At 40.1% G+C, this 26390-nt stretch overlaps 1 protein-coding gene across 1 annotated transcript; it reads left to right on the forward strand.

Moving 5' to 3' along the window:
- The first annotated feature begins 7505 nt into the window (after nt 1–7505).
- LOC125484745 (kininogen-like) lies at nt 7506–25397 on the forward strand. The gene is made up of 7 exons (XM_048604750.1): nt 7506–7793; nt 10259–10369; nt 11471–11558; nt 17125–17300; nt 18492–18605; nt 19954–20037; nt 24559–25397. The coding sequence occupies exons 1-7, from the start codon at nt 7566–7568 to the stop codon at nt 24844–24846; spliced, it is 1089 nt and encodes a 362-aa protein (XP_048460707.1). The 5' UTR covers nt 7506–7565; the 3' UTR covers nt 24847–25397.
- Nucleotides 25398–26390: the final 993 nt, after the last annotated feature.

The following is a 26390-nucleotide window of genomic DNA, read 5'->3' on the forward strand; positions in this document are numbered from 1 at the left end:
GGAAGAAGGAAGCTTACTTAAGGCTGAGGAAGCAAGGATTGGACAGGACTCTAGTGGGTTACAAGGTAGCCAGGAAAGAACTGAAGAATGGGCTTAGGGAGAGCAAGAAGAGGGTATGAAAAAGCCTTGGTGGGTAGGATTAAGGAAAACCCCAAGGCGTTCTATACTTATGTGAAGAACAAGAGGATGGCCAGAGTGAGGGTAGAGCCGATCAGGGATAGTGGAGGGAACTTGTGTGCAGAGTCAGAGGAGGTATGGAAGGTTCTTAATGAATACTTTGCTACAGTATTCACCAGTGAGCGGGACTTTGACGTTTGTGAGGACAGTGTGAAACTGGCTGATATGCTCAAACAGGTCAATGTTAGGAAGGAGGATGTGCTAGAAACTTTGAAAAACGTGATGGTAGATAAATCCCCTGGGCCAGATCGGATATACCCAAGGTTGCTACGGGAAGTGAGGGAAGAGTTTGGTGCACCTTTGAGGATGATCTTGAATCCTCACTGTTCACTGGAGTAGTACCAGATGATTGGACAGTGGCAAATGTTATTCCCTTGTTCAAGAAAGGGAATAGAGATAATCCTGGGAATTACAGACCACTCAGTCTTACTTCTGTGGTGGGCAAATTACTGGAGAGGACTCTGGGAGATAAAATTTATGATTATTTGGAAAAGCACAGTTTGATTAGAGATAAGTCAGCATGGCTTTGTGAGAGGCAGATCATGCCTCACAAGCCTTATTGAATTCTTTGAGGATGTGACAAAACACATTGATGAAGGTAGAGCAGTGGATGTGGTGTTATATGGATTTGGCAAGGTATTTGATAAGATTCCCCAAGGTAGACTCATTCAGAAAGTAAGGAGGCATGGGATCCAGGGAAACTTGGCTGTCAGGATACAGAATTGGTTGTCCAATAGAAAACAGAGGGTATTCTTAGATGGAAATTATTCAGCCTGGAGCTCGGTGACCAGTGGATCTGGTTCTGCAGGAATCTGTTCTGGAACCTCTGCTGATGTGATTTTTATGAATGACTTGGATAAGGAAGTGGAAGGGTGGGTTAGTAAGTTTGCTGATGATGTGAAGGTTGGTGAAGTTGTGGACAGCGTGGAGGGCTGTTGGAGGTTGCAACGGGACATGACAGAATGCAGAGCTGGGCAAACAAGTGGCAGATGGAATTTAACCCAGAAAAGTGTGAAGTGATTCATTTTGGAAGGTGGAATGTGAATGCAGAATACAGGGTTAATGGCAGGATTCTTGGCAGTGTGGAGGAACAGAGGGATCTTGGGGTACACATCCATAGATCCCTCAAAGTTGCCACTCAAGTTGGTAGGGTTGTTAAGACGGTGTACAATGTGTTGGCTTTCATTGGCAAGGGGATTGAGTTTAAGAGCCGCGAGGTTATGCTGCAGCTCTATAGAACCCTGGTTACACAACACTTGGAATATTGTGTTCAGTTCTGGTCACCTCATTATGGGAAAGATGTGGAAGCTTCAGAGAGGGTGCAGAGGAGATTTACCAGGTATCTGCCTGGACTGGAGGGCAGGTCTTATGAGGAAAGGTTGAGGCTTTTCTCATTGGAGTGAAGAAGGATGAGAGGTGAGTTGATAGAGGTTTACAAGATGATGAGAGGCATAGATAGAGTGGATAGCCACATACTTTTTCCCAGGGTGGAAATGACTATCATGTGGGGGCATAATTTTAAGGTGATTGGAGGAAGGTATCGCGGAGATGTCAGAGGTAGGTTCTTTACACAGAGAGTGGTGGTGCATGGAATGTGTTGCCAGTAGAGTCAGACACATTAGGGACATTTAAGTGACTTTTGGATAGGCACATGGATGATAGTAAAATGAAGGGTATGCAGGTTAGTTTTGATCTTAGAGTAGGATAATAGGTCGGCACAACATCGTGGGCCGAAGGGCCTGTACTGTGCTGTACTGTTCTATGTTCTATGTTCTAAAAGCAAATTGTTTAGACAAGTTATTTACAAAGAACAAATATTCAGTGATATCTGTGATGTTATGCTTGCATGCCTGTGGGTTGATAAGGACTTTAACTCGAGTGTTCACTTATGATTAACTTTTAGTTAAATTTTGGGTCTGGTAAGCACGTGAAAAAATTAGGAGCAATGGCCAATCTACTCTGGCACATACAGAATAGTGTGACGGGAGAAAAAAAGGAATCAGAAGCAAGTAACAAAAAGAAGACCAATATTTAAGACTGGAATTGATTGAATTTGTAAAACATTGGGAGCCTAACCTAAGCAGTTATGGATGGCTGACTTATTAATAAATCTTGCCATGTGTGAATTCATGAAAACGAGGTAACTTATCTAGGACCCTGTCAGGCAAGTCTTGCCAAGGGTGGCATAACTAAAGACTTCCCATCCCTAGCATCAGCAAAAGTAGCTGCCACATCAGCCAAGTGAAAGCTTCATAAATGGTCAGTCAGACCTGTGCCGACCACCTTTGTGCCTCTTGCGCACTTTTAATTTTTGATGTCAAGATCCGTGCTCTGTGCCTCCCTCATCCTACTGCAGTAGCTGACTGACCCCACCTCTGTCTGTGCTGCTCCTGGCTTTGAAGCTGCTGTTGCTTCCCTCTGAGGTTCCAACTTGAGATGGTTGAGGTGGTGGAGCCCACTGTTTTCCAACACATTTCTCACACGCTGCTTTTATCCCTTATCCTAGCCTCATACTCTTCAGTTGCTCCCAGCTTTGCTTCTGTGCTCGATGTTTATCTGTGTCCCAGGCCTTAGTCTATCAAGCTCTGTTCTTTTCACCATTGTGCTGTTGTAATCCCTGTGTCTGATCTTGCACTCTTCCACCGCTACCTGGCTGAGGGATTTCAGCGGAAGGTGTTAATTCTCAGACCAGGTAGATAGATTCTGATTGGTCAGGATGTTGCCATGGGGGTGCACAAGTGTTTGGCGGTCTCAATGACACCTTTCAGTCTGTCTGTGCCTCCCTCTTGGTATTCAGAATGACACACCCCACACCCCACTTCCCCAAGAGTTAATAATTCCCCATTGACCTACAGCCCTGGATTCACCTGTAAGTCGAGCATCCAGGAATCATCTGCCGATCCCTGTTGCTGCTGGAACTACTCAGCTGTCAGCCAATCAGATAGGTGGAGGTGTAGAAGCAATATGACCCCATTGTAAAATTCACTGCAATAACTCCATGTGGAGTCTTTTGGATTAAAACTTTCATCTGTTTAATTGATCTGTGTATCATTGTTGAAAAAGCATGAGCACGCAGTTCAGTTTGGGAACAGAAATGTCAGGGGTAATTGCAGATTTGGTATTGTGCAGGTTTACAATTCACTGAATGGGGAGAGCCAAAGGAATGAAATGTTTGTGATTCCTGTATTCAAGCAGAGAAAATACTAAATGTGTCATTTATTCCATGGCCCACAGCTGTGAGCTCAGGTTAGAATTCATGAGGGATAAACCAGCTTGAATATTTGCTTTAGCTAGCAGGTTGTTAGTATTCATATAGATGACAGCAAATGTACTGACATTGTCAACCCTCCCGGTTACATCCTTAAATAATCCGATTAAGCTCGTCTGACTCAGTCTTCTCTTAAAATATCCCTGGTGGGTATTCATGACTTTCTAAATTATGTTTTAAATAGTATCTCAGAATTTGTCCATGAACTTACACTGTTGTTATCCTGTAATTACCCAATCTATTCCTTCGTTCCTTTAGAAACTATGATACGATGTTAATAGTGTATATATCCAAAGTATAAATTTTGGATTCTTGCTCTTTTGCTTTCTGGGAATATATTTGTCCTGAGTTCTCCTTCTTCTCCACTCAAGCTCCACTTTGAATATCTCACACGCGCACACACACACACACACACACACACGGACATACTCCCTCACCACACATACAGATCTACGGGTTGAATTTGTATTTGCAAATACATTCTATTTTGTTCAAAATGCACACAATTTATAGACAGTCAGTCAATGCAATGTTTTATAGATTGCTGCTTTAGAAGTAAAACCAGTCTGACTCTAAACCAAAACAAAAGACAAACAGATTTTAAACGAGACCCCACACCTAACATGCATTGTCTGATCTAAAATGTCACATCTCCTTTACACTGATAAAAGCCTCTAGTTTTCTCAGGACAGTGACTTCAAAAGAATTTGGGATTTGCATACACATATTAATCAATTAAAACCTTCTAACTGATTAAAGATTTAACAGCATCTTAGATTTATTTAATACATCCTCATCAATGGTGTGAACCTTTGATCTTTTACTTATAAATTCTGTGTCTGATGCTGCCTCTCTCACTAACACCTGAGGAAGGAGTAATGCTCCCAAAGCTTGTGTTTTCAGTAAACCTGTTGGACTATAACCTGGTGTTGTGTGATTTCTGACCTTGTCCACCCCAGTCTAAACCTGGCATCTCCAAATCATCCCACTGCTTTGACACAGATGTACCTTCAAGTAGTTGTCTCCAGTCCACTTTTGCCAAATCACATTCCAACAAAATAGACCATTTTTCCTAATTTAAAACTTGTAATCTTTTTCCATATGTATGTTGAATCTATCCGTAAAATGCTTTCCCACAGATTCCCATTCCATCTGCCCAGATTAATTTTCTAAAACCAAGTAGAAAGCTGTCTCTTCATTTTTTGGATTTGCAGTGTTCTAACATATTTTCCTGAATTGCATTTTAAGCATTCTGCACCTATTTTGCTTTACGCTGGCTTCACCACAATTAATATTTGGGTGGTTGAAATCCCCACTATTGTTATCCTCTGCTCATTTCTCTGCAATTTCCTTACAAATTTTCTCATCTCTGAATCTTTGTGGTTTTGCAGTGTACTCCTAGGTGTGAATTTCTTTCCCCATTTGTTGCTTATCTCATCTCAGAATGCCTCTTCTGTTGCTATTTCTGACAAACCACCATTCATCACATCTGTCACTGTTTCTTTAACCTCATTGCATCTGAAATGACCAAAACCAATGACCGCAAAGTGAGCTTCATTCCTGGCCTTCCTAAACCATACTCCTGCAACCACAAGAATGCTCTACCGCTACCTGGCTATCTTTGTTTCTACATTTTCTGGTGATTATATGGTTATAATTACTCATACTAGCCTGTTTATTCCAGGTTTATTTCACTAAATTAATTTAAAACATTGATATAAGTAGGTGAGATGAGTGGACAAAGACCTCTCAGTTGGCATTTCATGTGAAGTTGTTCACTTTGGCAGGAAGAGTCAAAAAAAGCAGATTATTATATAAATAGAGAACAATTCCGAGATACAGAAGGATCTAATTGTTCTAATGCATGAGTCACAGAAAGTTCTGATATCATTGAGAGGGATGATGGAATTCTATCCTTTATTACAAGAAAAACTGAACGTAAAAGTGAGCAAGTTGTGCTTCAGCTATACAGGGCATTTGTGAGACCATATCTCAAATACTGTGTGCAGTTTTGGTCTCCTTAGTTAAGGAACAATGTAAATGCATTGGAGATGGTTTAAGAGGTTGATTCCTGAAATGAGCGGATTGTCTCATGAGGAAAGATTGGACAAGTTGGGCTGTTTCAACTGGAATTAGGAAGAATGAAATGTGACTTGATTGAAGCGTATAAGAATGGTCTTGACAAGCTGGACCTGGAAAAGATGTGTCCTCTGGTGGATGAGTCCAGAATTAGGCAACACCATAAGGGCACATAATTGGGGGTTCCATTCTGTTCACCTTTGGTCAGAAATCAGGGGATTTTTTTATTGAGTGCTAAGTGACTTTGCAATTCCCTGCCTCAGAATGCAGTGGAAGCAGGGTCATTGAATATTTTTAATGCGGAGGTAGCTGGATTTGTGTTAGTTAAGGAAATCAAAGATATTGTGAAAGTGAAATACAAGCAAATAGGCCATGATCTTATTGAATGGTTGTGCAAGCTTCAAGGGTCACATGGTCTACTTCTGCTCCTGATTAGAACGTACATAAAATTTCTCAGCTACAATGTGGGATGTGAACTCATAACACTCCTTTTATAATATGATCATGGAATGAGGGTATTGTTGGTTGGGCCAACATTTATTATCTATCCCACATAAGGCCTCAGTTAAGAGCCAGACACACTGCTGTGGTTCTGCAATCACATGAGGGCCAGACCAGGATTGTTGATTTTTTTTTAACAATTAACAGTGATTACAATTTTGCCTTTAAGCTCACTTTTTACACCCCATTTTTTAATATATAGAATTCAAATTTCACCATCTGCCACAATGGGATTCTCCCCAGATCATTAGCCCAGAGTTCTGAATTACTAATCCAGAGATATTACACCTACATCACCTCTTCCCTTTATTAAGCTAGGCCTCTTGATTAATAGGTTTGTAATTTAACTATTCTGCCACAAGTCTTGAAAACCTTTAATTGATAAAAAAAAGTTGAGAATGTTACTTACCTAAGATTTGTTAAATCAAACCCACACATTATTGGAAACAAAAACAGAAATAGCTGGAGAAACTCAATAGGTCTGGCAGCATCTGTGGCGAGAAAACAGTGTTAACATTTCAGGTCCAGTGACTCGTCTTCAGAACTCGTGCTGCGAGATCTGCTGAGTTTCTCCAGCGATATCTGGTTTTGTTTCAGATTTTCAGTATCCCCTGTTCTTTGTTTTATTCTACATATTATCAGGCCTACTGTTCACTGCCATGGTGGCTTCATATCTGTGATGTTAGAAGCAAGAAACTAAGTTTTAGTTATCCTAGAATATCTACTGTGTGGGAACGGGCCCTTCAGCCCAACAAGTCCACACCGATTTTCCGAGCATCCCACCCAGACCCATCCCCCTAGAACCCACCTAATCTACACAACCCTGAACTCGACAGGCAATTTAGCACGGCCAATCCACCGAGCCTGCACATCTTTGTCCTTTGGGAGGAAACCCATGCAGACACAGGGAGAACATGCAAACTCCACACAGACAGTTTCTGGAGGGTGGAATTGAGCCTGAGTTACCTGGTGCTGTGAGGCAGCAGTGCTAATCACTGAGCTATCTTGCTTTTATTTCACAGACATGTACCATGGTGGCATGACCAAGAAATCACAGAACAAGGTTCAAGTCAGTGGAATGTTCATAAACTGATCCCCCCATTTTAAAGAGATAATCTTTTCAAAAAATTTTGTATCAAAATGTAGTATTTGAATTACTCTTTACCTATACACAGCAATGCCTGCAACACAAGTAATTCCCATCATTTCTGGCTATGATTTTCAACCATGGTGACATCGTGAGTGGGTGGCTGAGGATTGAAGAGCAAGCACAACATCAATGTTGAAACATTTGTCTTCTTATCTTGAGGGCAAGGACACTTTTTAACTACAGTTAGGCTGATATCAGATCTGTTTAAATAAGGTAAACAAATAGAAGACAACTTGCACAAGCAAATTCAAGCATTAACTGAAAAGTTGGCTTTGCCTGACTTCCAAAATATTTGACTGAGTCACTGACATAAAGCAGTTTACTGCTCTGATTTTTCTTTATTGCTGATTTCTGTTTAGAGACAGTGTGCTCTATATCTCACTAATCGGTATGAAGCTGCTATGCATTGCCATCTTTATCATTCAGCTGTTATGTGTTGATGCAGAATCAGAACCCATATCTGAACCTGAGATCAATGTACCTCCTCCACGACATCCCATTGATTGTAATAATCCAGACGTTCTAATCGCTGTGGATTTCACGCTTCGTAAATTCAATGCTAAGCAGAAAAGTGGCCATCAATATGCTCTCGACAAAGTCCTACAAGCTGAAGCACAGGTGAGTAGATCTCTTAATGTGCTGTAAAGTACTTGTACAATTTTTTTTGCATCATTAAACCTTAATGCATTTTCTACCACATTTTAAGAATATTTGAGCCTTCAGTTTTCCCACATAATATAGATATGGTTTAGCGATTTTTTAATTGATCACCAGGAGAAAGTTTACAACCTATGTCTGCCCTTCACTTAGCCACTGTTCCACACGTTCCTTAGACAGTAGCTGAGATCTTGTGGGAACAATACGAACAAACTTATATTTTACAGAGCCGTGGTTCAGCATACAAGAACTCTGATATACCATGCCAGTACACAGAACCTCTATGCTTCACCAAAATGGTGCCCAACATAATAGATGGGCATGGTAGATCAGCTTGCACTAATTAATTGTTGAGTGACCTATGACTACTTAGAATGAATATAAGTTCTGAACATTACCATAAAGCATCTTCAATTTTGTGTTTTATCACATTGGAAGAAAATTGAAACAAGTTAAGAGTGCTATGTAACTGTTAGCTCAAAACTTGCTGTCTTAGAGTGCAAATATTACAACCCAGATTTGACTTGCAAGAATAATGAACTAGCTGAACATAAAAATCATGACTTGACCTGCTTGAGGTAATAGACTATAGCTACAAGTCAATCTGTGCCCTAGGTTTTCTGCTCAAATTGCATTAGCTCAGGAGCTTAGCCAGAATGGACTTTGATGCTTATTTCTTCAATGGCTGCATTCTCTGTCATGTTGGTGACTCCCCTCCAGAAGAAAGACATGTCCCTGTGAACGAACCCAATCTAAGAGCATTTCTGATATTTGTGTCAGGGAGGCTAGACAATGAACTGCTCGAACTTGTAGAGCCTGCCTAAAATGCAAATTGCCTCAGAAATCCTAGTTTAAAAGCTGGCCTTTTGCTGCCAGCTACATTTAACCTGAGCATTAGAGACCAATCAAGTGTGACTCTGTGTGAAAGCAGCTATCGAGTGTGAAAGTGAAGACTAAATCTGCTGGTATTTTGGGGACGTTACATTTTGAATATTAATTGTGAGAGGTGAATAATGTAGGTATATTACAGAGGTAATTTGTAATTTTTATTGGTTTATGATTATTTCGAGTGAGGACCAAACTGTCACCAGCAAGAGGATTCACAGCAGTATATGAACTCCAGCAAAATAAATATTCAGTGGCAGAACAGTCTTTTAGTATTTTAAATGTGTTCTCCTGTTATTTTCCCCAGAATATGAACATTTTCAAAGTTCGAAGAACACAAAGGCATTTTTCAAATTGTCAAGAATCTAGAAAGAAACCTGCAGCCTCTTGAAGTGTCACCTGTCATGTACACATTGTATTGATGTGCTTGCTGTTGACAGATTGATACATAAGCTTCATACAAATTATATCCTTTCCCCCAACTTCATTATATCTTTTTTTTGTTGTTCCCCTGCCCAAATGGTCCTAAATCTTATTAACATACTGCTGTTAATTTCAAGCAGGTTTTGCTTGGTTCAGCCTGTCCCCGGTTATTGTTTCCTACCGTTTGTCCTGTAAGTCCCCACTTCTGTTGAATTTTGTCACTGCTGTTCATCCCAAAGTTTGAATCCTAAGTCTTTGTACATACTACATTTCTCCTCATCTCTCTTCAATGGACGACCCCTTGCTGTGAGATTATGTCCTATAGTCGTTGACTCTCCCTTAAAGGAAAATCATCTTTTTGCGTCCACCCTGTCAAGCCCCCAAAAATTTTATATCTTTCAGTGATGACTTTTTTCATTCTTCCCTTTTATAAAGCCTGACACTCCTAATATCTTCCTGTGCACTCCAGGACTTGCAGTTTAGGCACAAGTGCGAACATCTTGCACTTCCTTCCCAGTGAATCCATCTGCATCTCACTTGTTCCTATAACAACCAACCAAATGAGGCTTGCTGTCAAGCAGGATGAGAACAAGTTGCATTTTTACTGCTCTTTAACACCTCAATTTGCCTGAGATTAAATAGTCCCAAAAAATAACAAATTTATAAACTTTGTCTATTACTTGTCACAACTGAAAACTTTATGCAAGAGACTGAGTTTTAAAGAAGAGTCATTATCAGACTCAAAATGTTAACACTTCTTCTCATTCCATAGATGCGCTAGATCAACTGAATTTCTCCGGCATTTTCTGTCTTTATTTCAGATTTCCAGCATCCACAGTATTTTGATGTTATTACTCTGTGTAATTTCTGATGTGATTTTCTATTAATTTAACAGTTCTTTTTTGCAGAACTCAGCAAATTAGAAGTTGGAATAATATCAAACATTGTATGAATTAATACGGTTTAAGAAATAGCAAAAGAGTAAATTCCTAGTAGTGCTGTCGTGGATTTCCTGATGAGCTAATATAATGATACACACAAGTTTTATCTGAATTTCATTTCAATATTTTAGTTACAGAATCAAGAAGTTTTGTCTGACAAAAATCTTCTTTTCATAGGGATTACATGGAAAACACTATTTTATCAATTTTTCAATTCAAGAAACAGATTGCCCTGTTGGCAATGATAAAATGTGGAAGGAATGCAACTACAGAACATATGGAATAGCTGTAAGTTTTCTCTTGATCTATTCTGAATACACATTCACTGCAAACATTTGCAACAATTTTGCCAAAATTATCCACTAAATTTTCCACCTTGTTCAGCACACTCTTTGGAGACTTCTTTAGGCAGGGAATTTCTTCTGAGATTTTTTTCAACTCCACTGTGATAATGTCCCAGCAACCTCAGTTAAGAGTTTTTGTTGCATTTCGAGGGAAATTTCAGTAGTGGATAACAAGTGGCATGGATGTTTAAGGGGGGAGTAGGTTGTTGGAGAGGGTGAAGTTCCTGATCTGAAGTAAGATGTTTACAATAGTAAAGTACAGATGCACTAGGATGCTGCTTTGTGTGATGAAATGTATATATGAAGAAAGACTTGCAAAGTGGAACAGTTTTCAATGCTAGAAAAGACAATGCTGTCGCCGGAAGATACTTCAGTTAGTTGCATTACCTTATCTCCATTTCCTACATTGCAACAGTGACTACATTTCATTTGCTGTAAAGTGTTTTGGGACATCCTAAGTGTTTGAAAGGCACAATACAAATACAATTTTCATTTATACCTCGACAGCTTGGTCAAGCAAACAGTGAAAGGGGGTATGCTATGTATTTGGTATGGGCTGTAGTGCTGACAAATGGTAGCCTTATCCTTTTCCTGTCCAGTCAATTTGCCATTGCAAACTGAAAGAACTGTGGATGTTGTAAATCAGGATCAAAAACAAAGTTCCTGGAGAAGCTCAGCAGGTCTGGCAGCATCTGTGAGGGTAGGAACAGAGTTAACGTTTCGGGTCGTTCTGAGGAAGGGTCACTGGACCCGAAATGTTAACTCTGTCTTTTCCTTCACAGATGCTGCCAGACCAATTTACCATTGCCATTGTCCTGGGCTCTGGAACTCATTGTTTTTTGACCATTGGCTGGCCAACTAAAAAGGAGCTGGAAGATCCTAAAAGACTTGATAGTAGCCTGTGAGCACCCATGCATTTCTGTCTTAATGCATTCATTTTTGACCGTTGTCTGGAGCATTCAATATCTCAAGCAAACTTGGTGTATGGATGAATTCTCGTACGTAAATTGCAGATATTTTTCTTAATTCTGATGTTTGTTTTCAGACTATAGGTCACTGTGAGTCACATGTGTACATCCATAAAACTGACAGAATAATTGATGTGACTGAATTCAACTGCACCATAGATTCAGGTATGAGACACTAAAACAGCAGTTATTAGGTTATGGGGTAAGATAGTTTACGCCTTATTTTCAGGCATGCAATCAATGGCAAGCATACATTCTCAGCGGATTTGAGAAGAATATTGGGGCCTCTTTTGAATAATTTGGGTGAGTTTGCAGTATCTGTCAAGCCTCCAGATGCACATCACTCATTTCTGACAAATCATTTTCAGCTGAATGACTTGAAAGTAACAGTCCTGCTCAGTCTGGGGCCTAAAAAACAACCTGGTACAAAAGAGCATGAGAAATAGAAGCAGGCCTAAGCCATTTGCCCCTCCAGCCTGCTCTGTCATTCAATACCATTGTGACTGAAATGATCTTGGCCTGAAACCTCCTTACCTCCCTGTCCATACAAACTCTTAACTCCTTGATCGAGTTTTTTGAGGAGATGATAAAGACGATTGATGAGGGAAAAGTGGTTGATGTTGTCTACATGGACTTCAGGAAAGCCTTTGACAAGATCCCTCGTGGCAGACTGGGACAAAAGGTGAAGTCACATGGTATCAGGGGTGAGCTGGCAAGATGGATATAGAGCTGGCTTAATCACAGCAGACAGAGGATAGTGGTGGAAGGATGCATTTCAGAATGGAGGGCTATGACTAATGACGTTCCACAGGAATCAGAGCTGGGATCTCTGCTGTTCATGGTCTATATAAATGATTTAGAGCAAATGTAGCTAGTCTAATTAGTAAGTCTGTGGATGATACAAGAATTGGTGGAGTTGTGGATAATTAAGCGGTTTGTCAGAGGATACAGCAGGATATAGATCAGTTGCATGCATGGGCAGAAAAATGGCAGATGGAGTTTAATCCAGACAAAGTTTAGAAGGTCAAGTACATATGGAAATTATACAATGAACGGCAGAAGCCTTTGGAGTAAGGATGTGCAGAGCGATCTGGGTGTGCAGGTCCACAGATCACTGAAGGTGGCTGTGCAGGTAGATAACATAGTAAAAAAGGCCTATGGCATGCTTGTCTTCATTGCTAGGGGCATTGAGTTTAAAGATTGGCAAGTTATACTACAGTTTTATTGAATTTTAGTAAGACCACACTTGGAATGTTGCCTGGTGTGGGGAATTTTAGCTATGTAGAAAGGTTGGAGTGACTGGGATGCAGAAGGTTGAGGGGCGACCTGATAGAAGTTTATAAGATTGTGAATGGCATGGATAGAGTGGAAAGTATGAGGCTTTTTCCCAGGGTGGATGTGTCAATTACTAGGGGATACAGGTTCAAGGTACGGGGTGGGGGAGGAGTTTAAAAGAGATGTGTGAGGCAAGTTTTTCACACAAAGGGTGGTGAGTGCCTGGAACGCGTTGCCAAAGGAGGTGGTAGAAGCAGACACAATAGCAGCGTTCAAGAAGCACTTGAACGAATACATGAATAAGAAGGGAATAGAGGGATACGGTTCATGTAAGTCAGGACAGTTTTAGCATGGAAGGGCAAAATCTGTCGGCGCAGCCTTGGAGGGCTGTAGGGCCTGTTTCTGTGCTGTACTGTTCTTTGTTCTTTGTTCCACTACAGTTTAAAAATTTCTCCATCTCACCCTTGAATATATTTAATGGCTCAGCCTCTGATGTCTAGGGATGAGAATTGTACAATTGCACAATTCTGAGAGGGAAGAAATTTCTCCTTAAATCTATCTTGAAGGTTTGACTCCTTGTTCTGAAACTGTGCCTCTTAGTGTCATTGTCATCGAGCCATACAGTACCAAAGAGGCCCTTCGGCCCATGAGTCTGTACTGACAACAAAAACAATCACCTATCTACACTCATCCCACTTGTAAAAACATTTCAATTGCACATTCATGTCCTGTGGTGTTTCTCAACTCTAAGCAGTGCACCTTGTAGATGGTACACATTGCTGCTATTATGTTCATGGAGGGCCTGAATGTTTAATTTTGTGAATGCAGTGCTGAACGAATGAGCTGCTTTGTCTTGGAGGATGTTGAGCTTCTTGAGTTTTGCTGGTTTTGCAGTCACTGAGACAAGTAGAGAGTATTCTATCACATTCCTGAATTACCAGGTTGACAGGGTTTGAGAGGTTAGGTGAGTTATTTGCCACAGAATTCTAAACCACTAACCTGCTCTTGTAGCCACACCATTCATTTGGCTGATCTATTTCAAGTTCTGGTCAATTGTAGCCCCAACGATGTTGATAGTGGAAAATTCACTGATAGTAATGCCAAGGTTAATGGTTGCATTCACTCTTGTTGGAGATAGTCATAGCCTGGCACTTGTGTGGCTCGAATGTATGTTGCCACATACTAGCACAAGATTGAATGTTGTCCAGGTATTGTTGCAAATGGAATAAATTGCTTCAGTATTTGAGAAGTTGTGAATTGTGCTGAACTGTGCAATTAATTGCCGCACATCCCCAGTTTATCATGGAGAGAAGATTCATCCAAAATGAAATCAGTTTCAGCAAATGAAACAACTGAAGATGGTTGAATCCAGGACACTACTTTGGGGAACTCCTATAGTGCCACCCTGGGTCTGATTTGATTGATCTTCAACAGGTGAGAGTGACAGCACTTGACATCAAGGATGCTTTTGACCATAAGTTACATCAAGCAACACGAGCAGAACTGGAATCAATAGGAATTGGTGTGGGGTGAGGTGGGGGTGGGCTGTGACCTCTTTGCTGGTTGGAGTCGTATCTGGCACAAAGAAACATGATTGTGTTTGTTGAAGGTCAGTCATCTCAGCTCCAAGATATCTCTCCAGGAGTTCCTCAGAATGGTGTCCTTAGCCTGACCATCTTCAGCTCCCCCCATCATAAGGTCAGATGTCGAGATGTTTGCTGATGATTGCACAATGTTTAGCACCATTTGATACTCCTCAGATACTGAAGCAGTTCATTGTCCAAATTCAACAAGATCTGGACAATGTCCAGCTTGGTCTGAAAAGTGGCAAGTAACATTTAGACTACACAAATGCCAGGCAATCTATCCATCACGCCTTGATATTCAATGGTGTCACCATCACTGAATTCCTCCACTATCAATATCATAGCGAAGCAATTTGCCATTGACCAGAAACTGAACTGGACTGGCTATAGAAATGCAATGGCTACAGTAGCTAGGAATACTGCAGAAAGTAACTCCCATCCTGACTCTCCAAAGCCTGTCCCATGTCGCATCTACATGTCACACGTCTAATGAAATACTCCCCAGTTGCCTGGATAAGTCCGGCTCCAACAACAATCAAGAAGTTTGACACCATTCAGGATAAAGCAGCCCTGCCTGCTTTATTGGCACTACATCCACAAGCATCCACTCCCTCCATCACTGATGCTAATGGCAGCAGTGAGTGTTACTGTCAAGATGCACTGTAGAAACTCGAAAACCCTTAGACAGTGTCTTCCAAACCGACAACCACTTCTATCCAGAAGGTCAAGGGCAGCAGATACATAGGAACACCACCTCCTGCAAGTTCCCCTCCAAGTCACTCACCATCCTAAATTGGAAATATATCACCATTCCTTCACTGGCACTAGGTCAAAATTTAGGTAATCCCCTTAGCAATGCGTTGAGTCAATTTACAGCATGTGTACTGCTGTGTTTCAAGAAGGCAGCCGACCAGCATCTTCTCAAAGGTAACCAGGGACTGGCAAAAATGCTGGTCCAGTCAATGACAGACACATTCCACAAGTGCATAAAATAAACAACCGTGTTTCTGTGTGCTCTGTACAATAAAAGATTATGAAACACAATACACAAACATGCAGGTTGGTATTGAGAGGACAGTTGAAAGGTAAAAATAAAAAAAAGGAACATACAAATCAGTCTTTAGGATGTCTTTAACAAATAGATTGTGAAATGTTGTGGTTGTTAACTGGATGATTCTGGGATAACATAGACTTTGAATCACAGAATCCCTACAGTGTGGAAACAGGCCCTTTGGCCCAACAAGTCCACACTGACCCACAGAGCATCCCACCCTGACCCATTCCCCTATAACCCACCTAATCTACACGTTCCTGAACACTATGGGCAATTTAGCATGGCCAATCCACCCAGCCTTCACATCTTTGGACTGTGGGAGGAAACCGGAGGAAACCCACACAGACAAGGGGAGAATGTTCAAACTCCATACAGACAGTTGCCCAAGGGTGGAAATGAACCCTGGTCCCTGGTGCTATTGAGGCAGCAATGCTAACCACTGTGCCACCATGCTGCCCCAACTTTGATTGTGTGGTTGTTTCAAGACTCTTGGTTTTGCAGTTCACTGAAAGGAATTTGTCAATGAAGGAATTTTTGATAACTTGTTTCCAGCAGAGCAATTTTTCCTTTTACTTGCACAAGAAGAGGAAGGGCTAGGGGAGCTTCTCAGCTGTGACCCTTCACAGCACACATTCGCACAGTGGAATTGAACAATAAGCTAGCACACTGGCATTCCAGCACACACACAGATTATGTGTTGCTGTTGGTTTATAACTCTCTTTGTTGTGTCTTCTGTGGAAGGTTAAAACACAAGCACATTTTTACACCCAGATGGTATTTTTTTCAACTCAATAAGTTTGCTCTATGGGACACAATCCACACGAGATCACAGTTCAGTTTTTGAATGGCATCTCTCCATTTGAAGTGGTGCTGAGTGAAGTGCCCTTGACATTCTTCAGTTGTGAATTTCCATAGTTCCTTCCCAGGGCTCAGTTTAAGCACACAGGGATTTTAGACAGATATTGAATTTACATTCTCTGCCATTTGTGCCCTGTATGTCTTATGCACAAAAGAAACACATGTTGTACTTAAAATTTCAACGTTCAATGTATCCATAATTCATTTGGGGTTATGATCAATTGCCAGGACAATGTCAAAACAATCAGTCTCACTTCCACTTCATCATGCACAAGAATGGTCAGATCCCTCTGGGGTGCAGAATTGTGTAGTCCCTCTCCAAATTTAAGCAATATTTTGTTTTTTCTACTTTTCCCATTCACCTGGATAACTGCACATTTTCACACATTTAACTCCGTCTTGTTTGTCCAGTCAAGTAACTTACCAATATTCCTTTAGGGACACTATTGGCTGAATTTTTGAGTAATAGAAACTGGTGAAAACTGGATCCTTTTTGATGAAGTTGTGGAGAGTGAACTGAGCACAGATAATTCAAACTCAGCAGAGGGACTTCTACAACTTAAGCCAAGGTTGTTGTCCTAATTACACAACACAACAGTCGAACATATGTAAACTTGAAATCTATATATGTTGTATGAAATACAAAGGGAGTGGCTTGGAGCATTTTTTTTATTTCTAAGCTTTGTTTAGATCATGGATGGAATAGATTACCAGAAACAGTGATGAAAATAATCTAAAATAGGATTTAAATTGGAAGTTCATAAATCTTTTATAAAGTAGCGATGTGTAAATCATAAGATAAGGGCAGAGAAATAGTGAATAGCTTTCTTGGGAAACTAGCACCAGGGCAATGGACTGTAAACATTCTATGATTTTATGATACAGATTAATGTTGTTTCGTTTTAAATAATTTCATCTGTTTCACGGTACACTAATTGTCTCTAACGTTGCTCCCCAGATCATCACACACCAATTGTACCGAAACGTGCACTGTGCCTTGGATGTCCAATGGATCTGCCAATTAACCACCCCCGTTTAAATGAAACAATTGCACTTGCTATTGCAAAGTATAACACTGAGAACAACTATACAAATTACTTTCAGCGTGCCGAGGTTTTCAAGTTCACTCATCAGGTTCGACTTTTCTTTGCAAGCATGTCAACAATTAGTGTAGCTTTCCTTCATATTTCTGCGTGGCCTGTTTCTGATCATCTTTTAGAGCTTATTCCCCAGTTGAGAAGACCAGACCCCATTTAAGTCTTTATTTTAGAACAAGTATACAATATAGAAATGTTAAGACTATAAAAATTGATGGAAAAGCTGCTGATAAATAATTCGCACCAAATTTTTTTTCAAAGAGAATTTGCAACTTCCCTTTCTTGAGCTTCAGCCACATAATTTTATATTTGATGTGAAGGCTCGGAAAATCTTCTCTGTTCTCCAAAGTCAAACAGGTGAAAATTGGGAAGATTTGTCTTAGTTTAAATGATTTACAATGTTCAGTCTGACAAGTTATTTTCTTGTGAACTGAAATTGCCATTGTACCATCAGCACTGAGGCTTTCCTATGACTTCCCTACCTTAAAACAAATATTTTGCTGACATATTCCAAATCTGTGAATTGCTTTGTCCAATTCTTTTAAGCTGAATGACTTTACGAGCTTGGAGCTCATTCACTTATCCTGAATCAAAAAAGTGTTAAGAAAACATTGAATTTCACAAGGGCTTTATTCTGATTATGTGACATTAAGCCAAGTTTAAAGATTCAGTCTGTTCACCCTTATCCCTTTTTCTTGATTTGTGTTCTTGTTTTCTATTATGTATATGTTCCTTTTTAATTTTTAACTTCAATATTGCATTTTCCTATCAAATTGTACCATTATCTCATCCCTAAATTTCATTCCAAACACATCATCTAATTGTGAAATATGAGCAACTTTTAAATGTTTGCATTATGATTGGCCAAAATTTGATCAGCAAAATCCAGGAAGATAGCGTTTTTATTACTATCCAGTGATCTCCTACAACCTGATTCCACCCAGTGGTTGAAGAGACTGTTCATTATTCAGATGTTGTCTTGAAAATTGAGAATCAAATTACATTTTTGAATGCTTTTTAGATTATGTTTCAATAGCTGTTGATGTGCCTCAATTTGGCTGCTCTCTGTAATCCCATTTCCTCACTGAGTCATCTATAGAAATTTTTAAACAGCCAGCTAAACTGAAACACTGAGGCAAAATGAAGACCATTCAAACAATAATTATGTCCAATAATGTTTTTTTATTGCACAGAAAATTTGCATTAATAAAAGTATGATTTTAATCAGGTGGTGGCTGGAATTAGATATAGCTTGGATTTCTCAATTCAGGAAACTGAATGCAGCAAGGAGGATTCCATTGATATTCCTGCTGATTGTGATGCAAAGGCTGATGGTGTAAAAGTGAGTAACTTTTAAATATCAACTTTGTTTCTCTTCTGCTTATGAATACCTGATGGGCTACTTATATGCAAGGTAGTTTCAAACATCAGAAATGTTTTAGGTTTGTGTTTTTCAGTCGGCAGTAGTAAACACTCCACAGTTCATGGCATCCATCGGTAACGGGAAAACAACAAAGGGCAGTTCAAAAAGACAGCCCCAGCTGCACCCCCACGGCACCTTCCCATACAATTGCAGAAGGTGTAACACCTGCCTATTTACCTCCTCCCTCCTCATTATCTAAAGTCCAGGCACATCTTCCAGGTGAAGCAGCAATTTACCTGCACTTCACTCAATCTAGCCTACAGTATTCACTGTTCACAATGTGGTCTCTTCTACATTGGGGTTCGAAGCGACAGACTGGGTGACCACTTTGCAGAATATCTATGTTCTGTCCAAAACAGGCCCTGAGTTTCCTGTTGCCTGCCACTTCAACACAGGCACATGTTCCCTGGCCAACACCTTTGTCTCAGACTTACTGCAGTGCTCCAGTGAAACTCAGTGCAACCTGGAGGAACAGCATCTCACTTTCCACTTGGGGATCCTGAAGGTTTCATGATTCAATATCGAGTTTAATAATTTTCAGCCCTAAACACCTCCTTACAAATCCTTCTCCCAGAACCCACATACAAGACCTTGTCATCGCATGGACTGCTACCACAAACAATCTATTTCAGCCACTAATGGTCCCCATTAGCAACTATTCATTCTCCTTTGGTGAACTTAACCCAATGCTTTGTCTGCCCAACTGCTGTTCTCTCTCTCTCTCTCTGAGCTCCATTTCCACCTATCAATTACTCCTCCCCACTCCCACTTCCTCCCCAAACCTCAACACCTTATTCATAATCTTTTTATAGCTTGTGAGGTTTTTCTGTCTCTATTACCCTCCCAGGCAAAGCATTCCAGATTCCTACCACCCTCTGGGTGAAAATGCTTTATCCTCAAATCCCCTCATTCTTCATAAATTGGTATGAAACAGCCCAGTCTCCTAAAATACATGGGTATTTCTTCTGTTCAACAAATGGATAAACAAATTTCAAATGAATATATAACGTACTTGTATTTGTAATCATTGATGGTATCATTTCAGCCCTTTGGTTTTTCAGCAGATCTCTATTAAGAGACTTAGGTTTTGCCTCAATATGTGTGTAGAGATGCCATTTTAATGGTTATTTGAACCTTTACAAATCAACAAGTCAGTTACAATAGTGCCCATAAAAATATCCCCCAGCAGTGTAACTACCTGATGAAATTAATTTTTTGTCTCTTGTACGTTAGATTTTTAAAGTAAATCGTTTCTTTTGTTTTCTAGCTATACTGTAATTCCAATGTGCTCATCAAGTTTTGGATGAATTATACACATGTAGCTGTGAACTGTTACGACAACCCACCTGAGGTAATTCTAAAATTCATTCTTTATCAGTGTTAAGTTCTAAATGAATTGTATTTTTTGCAGTCTTTGAATATCTATGCCTGTTTTAAGGAGGTGATTAATATGAATTAGTATGAGTACATTAGTATGTAGTTGTTAGCTTGTCAGAAATAATTTGTTACAGTCTGAGTTTGTCCGAAATGCAAATCAACTTGTCATCTGTCTCATGACATCTGAATCCAGATTTTAAACCTTCCATTATGTTATTCTTATATTTGAAACTTCTACCCTTCCTCTCTGAATGTCCATTCTATTTATCCCTCCTGAATGTTTGTTATCAGCAATGTTCAGCTTCCTGAAATGCCATAGCCAAAATTATACCTCTGTAAATGGTATTATAATGTATACCAATGTCACTAAGTAGTCAACCTATTCTAAAGTTAGTTCTTGTTAATCTTGGAGTCTCATCGTTTCAGGTTAAACATGGTTTAACTTGAACATAAAAACCAAAAGAACTGCAGATGCTGTAAATCAGGAACACAAACAAAAGTTGCTGGAAAAGCTCAGCAGGTCTGGCAGCATCTGTGAAGAAAAAATCAGAATTAACCCTTTCTCAGAGGGTCACCGGACCCGAAACGTTAACTCTGATGTTTTCTTCACAGATGCTGCCAGACCTGCTGAGCTTTTCCAGCAACTTCTGTTTTTGTTTTTAACTTGAACACACTGGTCACTGTGTTCCATCTTCCCTTGGCAAATGAATCAGTACTCAATGTTGACAGCACTTGGAGGAAGCATTGTGAGTGGCATGGGCACAAAATATACTCCTAAAATGCATAACTGCTAGACTGGGTCTGTGGCAGGTGGTGAGGGTATTAATAAAAAGGTAAAACATACTTGACCTCATCTTTGCCAATCTGCTGGCTGTAGACGCATCTTTCCATGATGAAGTCTTGCCTTTACATTGAGAATATCCTGTAGCGTGTTGTGTGGCACTATCACTGTGCTAATTGGGACAGATTTGAACAGATCAAACAACTCCAGATTATGAATCCATGAGGTGCTTTGGGCCATCAACAGCAGCAGAATTGTATTCCCGGCATATCCCCCTCTCAACGATTAGATCAAGCTAGGGGATCGGCCCTGGTTCAATGGATAATGCAGGAGGGCATGCCAGGAGCAGCACCAGGCATACCTGAAAATGAAGTATCAACCTGGTCAAGCTACCAAACGGATAATTTACGTGCCAAACAGCACAACCAGCTAATGATAGACAGAGCTAAGCAAGCCCACAACCAACAGATCAGGTCTAAGAGATCAGTGCAATCCTGCCATATCCATTTGTGAATGGTGATGGGCAATTAATCAACTCACTAACAGATGAGGTTCCACAAATGTCTCCATCTTCAATGATGGAAGATCCCAACACAACAGTGCAAAAGATAAGGCTGAAGCATTTGCAGCAATCTTCAGCCAGATATGTTAAGTGGATGATCCATCTCAGCCTCCTCCAGTGGTCCACAGCTTCTTAGATACGAGTCTTCAAACAATTCGATTCCCTCCATTTGATATCAGTATGTGGTTTTAGGCACTGGATACGGCAAAGGCTATTGGCCCTGACAATATTTCAGCAATAGTACTGAAGACTTGTGCTCCAGAACTTGCTGCTCCCTGAGCCAAGCAGTTCCAGTACAGTTACAATACTGGCATCCGCCCAACAATGTGAAAAATTACCCAGTTATGCCCTGTACATAAAATGCAGGATAATTCCAACCTAGCCAATTAACACTCTCGCTCAACAATAAAGTGATGGAGGCTGTCATCAACAGTGCTGTCAAGTAGCACCTGCTCAGCAATAACCTGCTCAGTGGTGCCCAGTTTGGGTTCCTGGAGGGCCACTCAGCTCCTGATCTCATTACAGTCTTGGTTTAAACATGGACAAAAGAACTAAATTCCAGAGGTTAGGTGAGAGTGACAGCCCTTGGCATCAGGCCGTATTTGACTAGGTGTGGCACCAAGGGGCATTGGGGGCAAACTCTTCACTGGCTGGAGTCCTATCTGTTACATTGAAAGATGGTTGTGGTTGCAGTTCAGTCATCTCAGCTCTAGGACATCTCTGGAGGATTTCTTCAGGGTAGTGTCCTAGGCCCAATGATCTTCAGCTGCTTCATCAATGACCTTCCCTCCATGATCATAAGGTCAGAACTGGGGATATTTGCTGATTATTGCAGAATGATGAGCACCATTTACAACTCCTCAGAAGCAATCTATGTTCATATGCAACACGTTCTGGAAAATATCCACGCTTGGGTTGACATGTGGCAGGTAACAATCACACCACACAAATGTCAGGCAATGCCCATCTCCAATAAGAGTCAGTCTACTTACTACCCTTTGACATTCAGTAGTGTTACCATCACAGAATCCCCCATTATTAACATCCTGGGGGTTACCATTGACCAGAACCGCAACTGGTGGCAGCTCACCACAACATTCTCAACAGCAATTAGGGATGGGCAATAAATGCTAGCCAGTCATTTACACTCATGTTCCATAAAAGATTAAAAATCTAAAAAAAAGAAGGAATCCTGGCAAAATTTAAGTCAATAGGAATCAGGAGAGAAACCTTTCGTTGATTGGCGTCATGTCGAAGATAAAAGGTCAAGGTTACTGGCATCCAATCATCTCAGACCTACAACATTGTTGCAAGATTTCCCCAGGATAATTTCCAAGGTCAAACCATTTTCAGCTGCTGAATCAATCACTTTCTTTCCAGCGTATATCAATGGGAATCTTTGCAGTTGGTTGCACAATGTGCAGTTGATTTGCAATTTGTCAGGTACTGAAGCAATCTCTGCCAAAACAGAGAAAGAGCTGGACATTATCACCAAAAAGCTCAACATTACCAGGAAAAAGAACCTGCTTCTTTGGCGTCACATCCACAAAAGTAGACATTCACCCCCTCCATTACTGGCACAGTGACAGTAGCATTTACTATATACGAGCTGCACTGCAGCGATTTATCAATGTCTGTTCAACAGCATTTTCCAAAACAAAAGCCTCTACCATCTGGAGAAAAAAAGCAGTAAATGCAAGGGACCATCAAAACTGCACACATCATCCTGACTTATCGCTGATGCTTCACTGTAACTCCAATCAAAATCCTGGAGCTCCAGCCTACCTGCACTGCATGGGATGGACTGTAGGGGGCTCAAGATGGAGGTACTTTCTCAAAAAAAATTAACAAGTGACACTCATATCCCATGAAAGAATTACCGAAAAATTTAAAATGACTGCATACCAAGAACTAAAATACACTGAGGTTTTCACTTTAAGTTAGTAAACTTTAACAATCACAAATGTAGGACTAAGATAGAAGTTGTAATGTTATAAACAAAGTTTTAAAGCAATTATTTTAACCTTTTTTTATCATAATGCAGAGATTTGATATTCCATATAAATAAAATTCTCTTCTCAGGGCCAGTTATGGCTGCTGGGCAGCAATCATGAATTTATATTATGTTAAAACTGTAGAGACTCAAAAAACCCACTCAACAAGGTGTAACTTTACCAAGGATTTTATGCGGAATCGAACAGCGTGCAAATGCAAGTCTTCATCAGTTCAGTGACTTCTTGTTGTTTGCCGTCCTTGCGGACTTCAAATCACACCGGGAAAGCAAAACATCACTATCAGGAATTTCCAGGATTTCCATATTTAACGGCTCAAATACAAAATCTGGAAGTTGCAGTTTCTTTCAGAGGAGTACTGAAGGTGAACACTGACAGTTTTGTTGTCATTGCTGCTGCAAAACCCTGGCAATATCTTCCTTAACAGTATAGAAGAAAGCTTCGGACAATATGATACATGATAGTACATATTTATGTCCTGCATTTCTGGAACACAACATTCGGGACACTATTGTTTGTGTTATTTACTTACCCTCAATTCTGCATTTAAACTAGTTCTGGTGTGAGATCTCTCTTTCGGAGGTTGCCTATTAAGGGAAACAGATTCTCCTCTGCATTGTGTGTGAGATAACTGTAAACCTCTTGTTCACAGATAGGTTTATAATTTCATTACAAACAGCCCACAGAAGAAATTGAAGGTTGACAAAGACCAGGTCTTTAGCTAAATGTTCCACATCGGAGGCAATGATCAATATTTTATTATTAACATTATTTGTTAAGGGTTTGAGAATAAATAAATACTGTAAGAATTGTGGATGCTGGAAATCAGAAACAAAAACAGATATTGAGGGAAAAGCTCAGCAGGTCTGGCAGCATCTGTGGAGAGAAATCAGAGTTAATGTTTCAGGTCCATGACGCTTCTTCAGAATTCTGGAAGTTCTGAAGAAGGTTCACTGGACCTAAAACATTAACTCTGATTCCACTCCACAGATGCTGCCAGACCTGCTGAGCTTTTCCAGCAATTGCGTTTTTGTGCCTGAGAATAAATGATGATATATAAGTTGACCATAGAGTGCAATCGGTTATAATTTTTGATGGATTTCAAGGATATTTAATAACTTTAAATCTCCCACTCCATAGAGGATGGCATTTGCAGCACCTCGATATGTGGGTTGGGGGCCATTCAGCCTCTCACTTAAACAGCCCGGTCAAACAAGTTCTGGTGGACAAGACACCCATTCAGAGAAGATGACCTCTGCTGAAAGAGCCCTTGCAGGCAGTCAGGAATCCCCAACATGCCCAGGAAAACCATGGACAGCCTTGCGACAGATTAAACCTACACTTTCCCCAGCTGAAGAACACCATGAAAACAAAGACCCTACGCAGACAACAATCAGTGACCTTGATTTACTGGACTTCAACTCATAAATCTCTAACTACTGCTGGATTTGAATTAATACAAAAATAATGAAATAAGTATTGCAATAAAGTTTTGTTGTAAATTTGTTTCTATCAGCTCTACACTTCTCACAGAATGCATTTTTATCTGTGGAGTCTATGAAAAGACATGAATTTTGGCTCATGTAGATAATCATGACTCAGTCATATCTGTAGGATTAAACAATTTGATGGAAAATTATGAAAGTATAAAAGTAAGAAATGTTTGTTATTCATCAGGTCAAGTAAAGAAATTTGTCAACAATGAGAACTTGCAGCTATGTTTCATGTATTCGTAATTGTCACAATCATATGAGGAGGAATGAAAGGACTAATCTCTTTTCAACCTCCCTCGTTCGTCACATCAAAGATTTAAGTTCTTTATAACATGCTGCTATACATTTTCCCAATTAAAATGTAGTTAATTGTTTTAACCAGAAGCTGTAAGTAGCCAATGACAACATTTTCTTGAATGAGGGACAGAGCAATTATATAACTTCTTAACCCCAAGAGAGAATAAAGATGTGACATCAAGCATATGACTTTTGTGGAATCATGTGACCTCTTATGTGAACACATACACACATACATGCACAAAGTTAAGATTAGGGGAGTCTGTCCACGACAAAGGAAAGTACAAAACAGAGTCCTTACAGTGTTGCTGAGGTATAAAAGTGTAAATCAGAATAGGAGATGATGGCCTTTACATGCCAGTCAAGGAGCTTGCTGATTGGTTTCATTTTTCTTCGGGAAAACGTTAATTTTTAGTTCAGCTGCCTCTTGTTTAATTTAATTTGTAAACCTGTATGGACAGGTAATAGCAATGAATATTTTAAGTTATTGTTTTTGTTTCTCATTTTAAAACCATTTCAGCCCGTGAAAGCCCTAAATTAAGGTGGATGATGGGACTTAAATATGAACCATCCATCATTTATGTCGTCTTGATACAGTTAATGTAGGCAGTCAGAAATCAGGCTAAATTTTCATGTCAAGTTAAGGTTAGACTTGCTGCTTAGGTGCTGGCAGGAATATAGCAAATATTTTGTTTACTGTCAGCTCATTTGAATAATTATTCACAGCTGCTTTGGCAGGGATACAAAGGATTGAATCCTGGGGGAGGTGATGGCCTAGAGGTATTATTGCTTAAATTATTAATCTAGAGACCCAGATAGCATTCTGAGGCCCTGGGTTCAAATCCCACCATAGCAGATGGTGGAATTTGAATTCAATAAAATATCTGGAATCAAGAATCTAATGATGACTGTGAATCAATTGTCAGGAAAAAACATCTTGTTCAAAAAAAAACTACTAGGGAGGTGGGAAGGAGTTATTTCAGAAAACCATTTGTCAACACAGGTCCCAGATGCATTCCCACATTGGATAAGGTGTGCCTCAGCTATGAATGCTACACCTTATCAGCAATGGATGTGCCCTCTGTGGTGCTCAATGCCAAGAAGGTGACTTGGAGGAAGTTTCTCAACAACAGACCTTGGGACCAGCATAAATCATTTTACTGTGACTCCTTTCTCCACATG

This window comes from Rhincodon typus, chromosome 13, assembly GCF_021869965.1.
Source record: "Rhincodon typus isolate 14 chromosome 13, sRhiTyp1.1, whole genome shotgun sequence".
Classification (NCBI taxonomy): Eukaryota; Metazoa; Chordata; class Chondrichthyes; order Orectolobiformes; family Rhincodontidae; genus Rhincodon; species Rhincodon typus.

Excerpts from the sequence above, each read along its gene's own strand:
- LOC125484745 (XM_048604750.1), top strand. The coding sequence starts at position 7,566 with ATGAAGCTGCTATGCATTGCCATCTTTATCATTCAGCTGTTATGTGTT. Across the intron at positions 7,794-10,258 it reads TCCTACAAGCTGAAGCACAG|GGATTACATGGAAAACACTA; the intron begins GTGAGTAGATCT and ends TTCTTTTCATAG. Across the intron at positions 17,301-18,491 it reads TTTTCAAGTTCACTCATCAG|GTGGTGGCTGGAATTAGATA; the intron begins GTTCGACTTTTC and ends GATTTTAATCAG.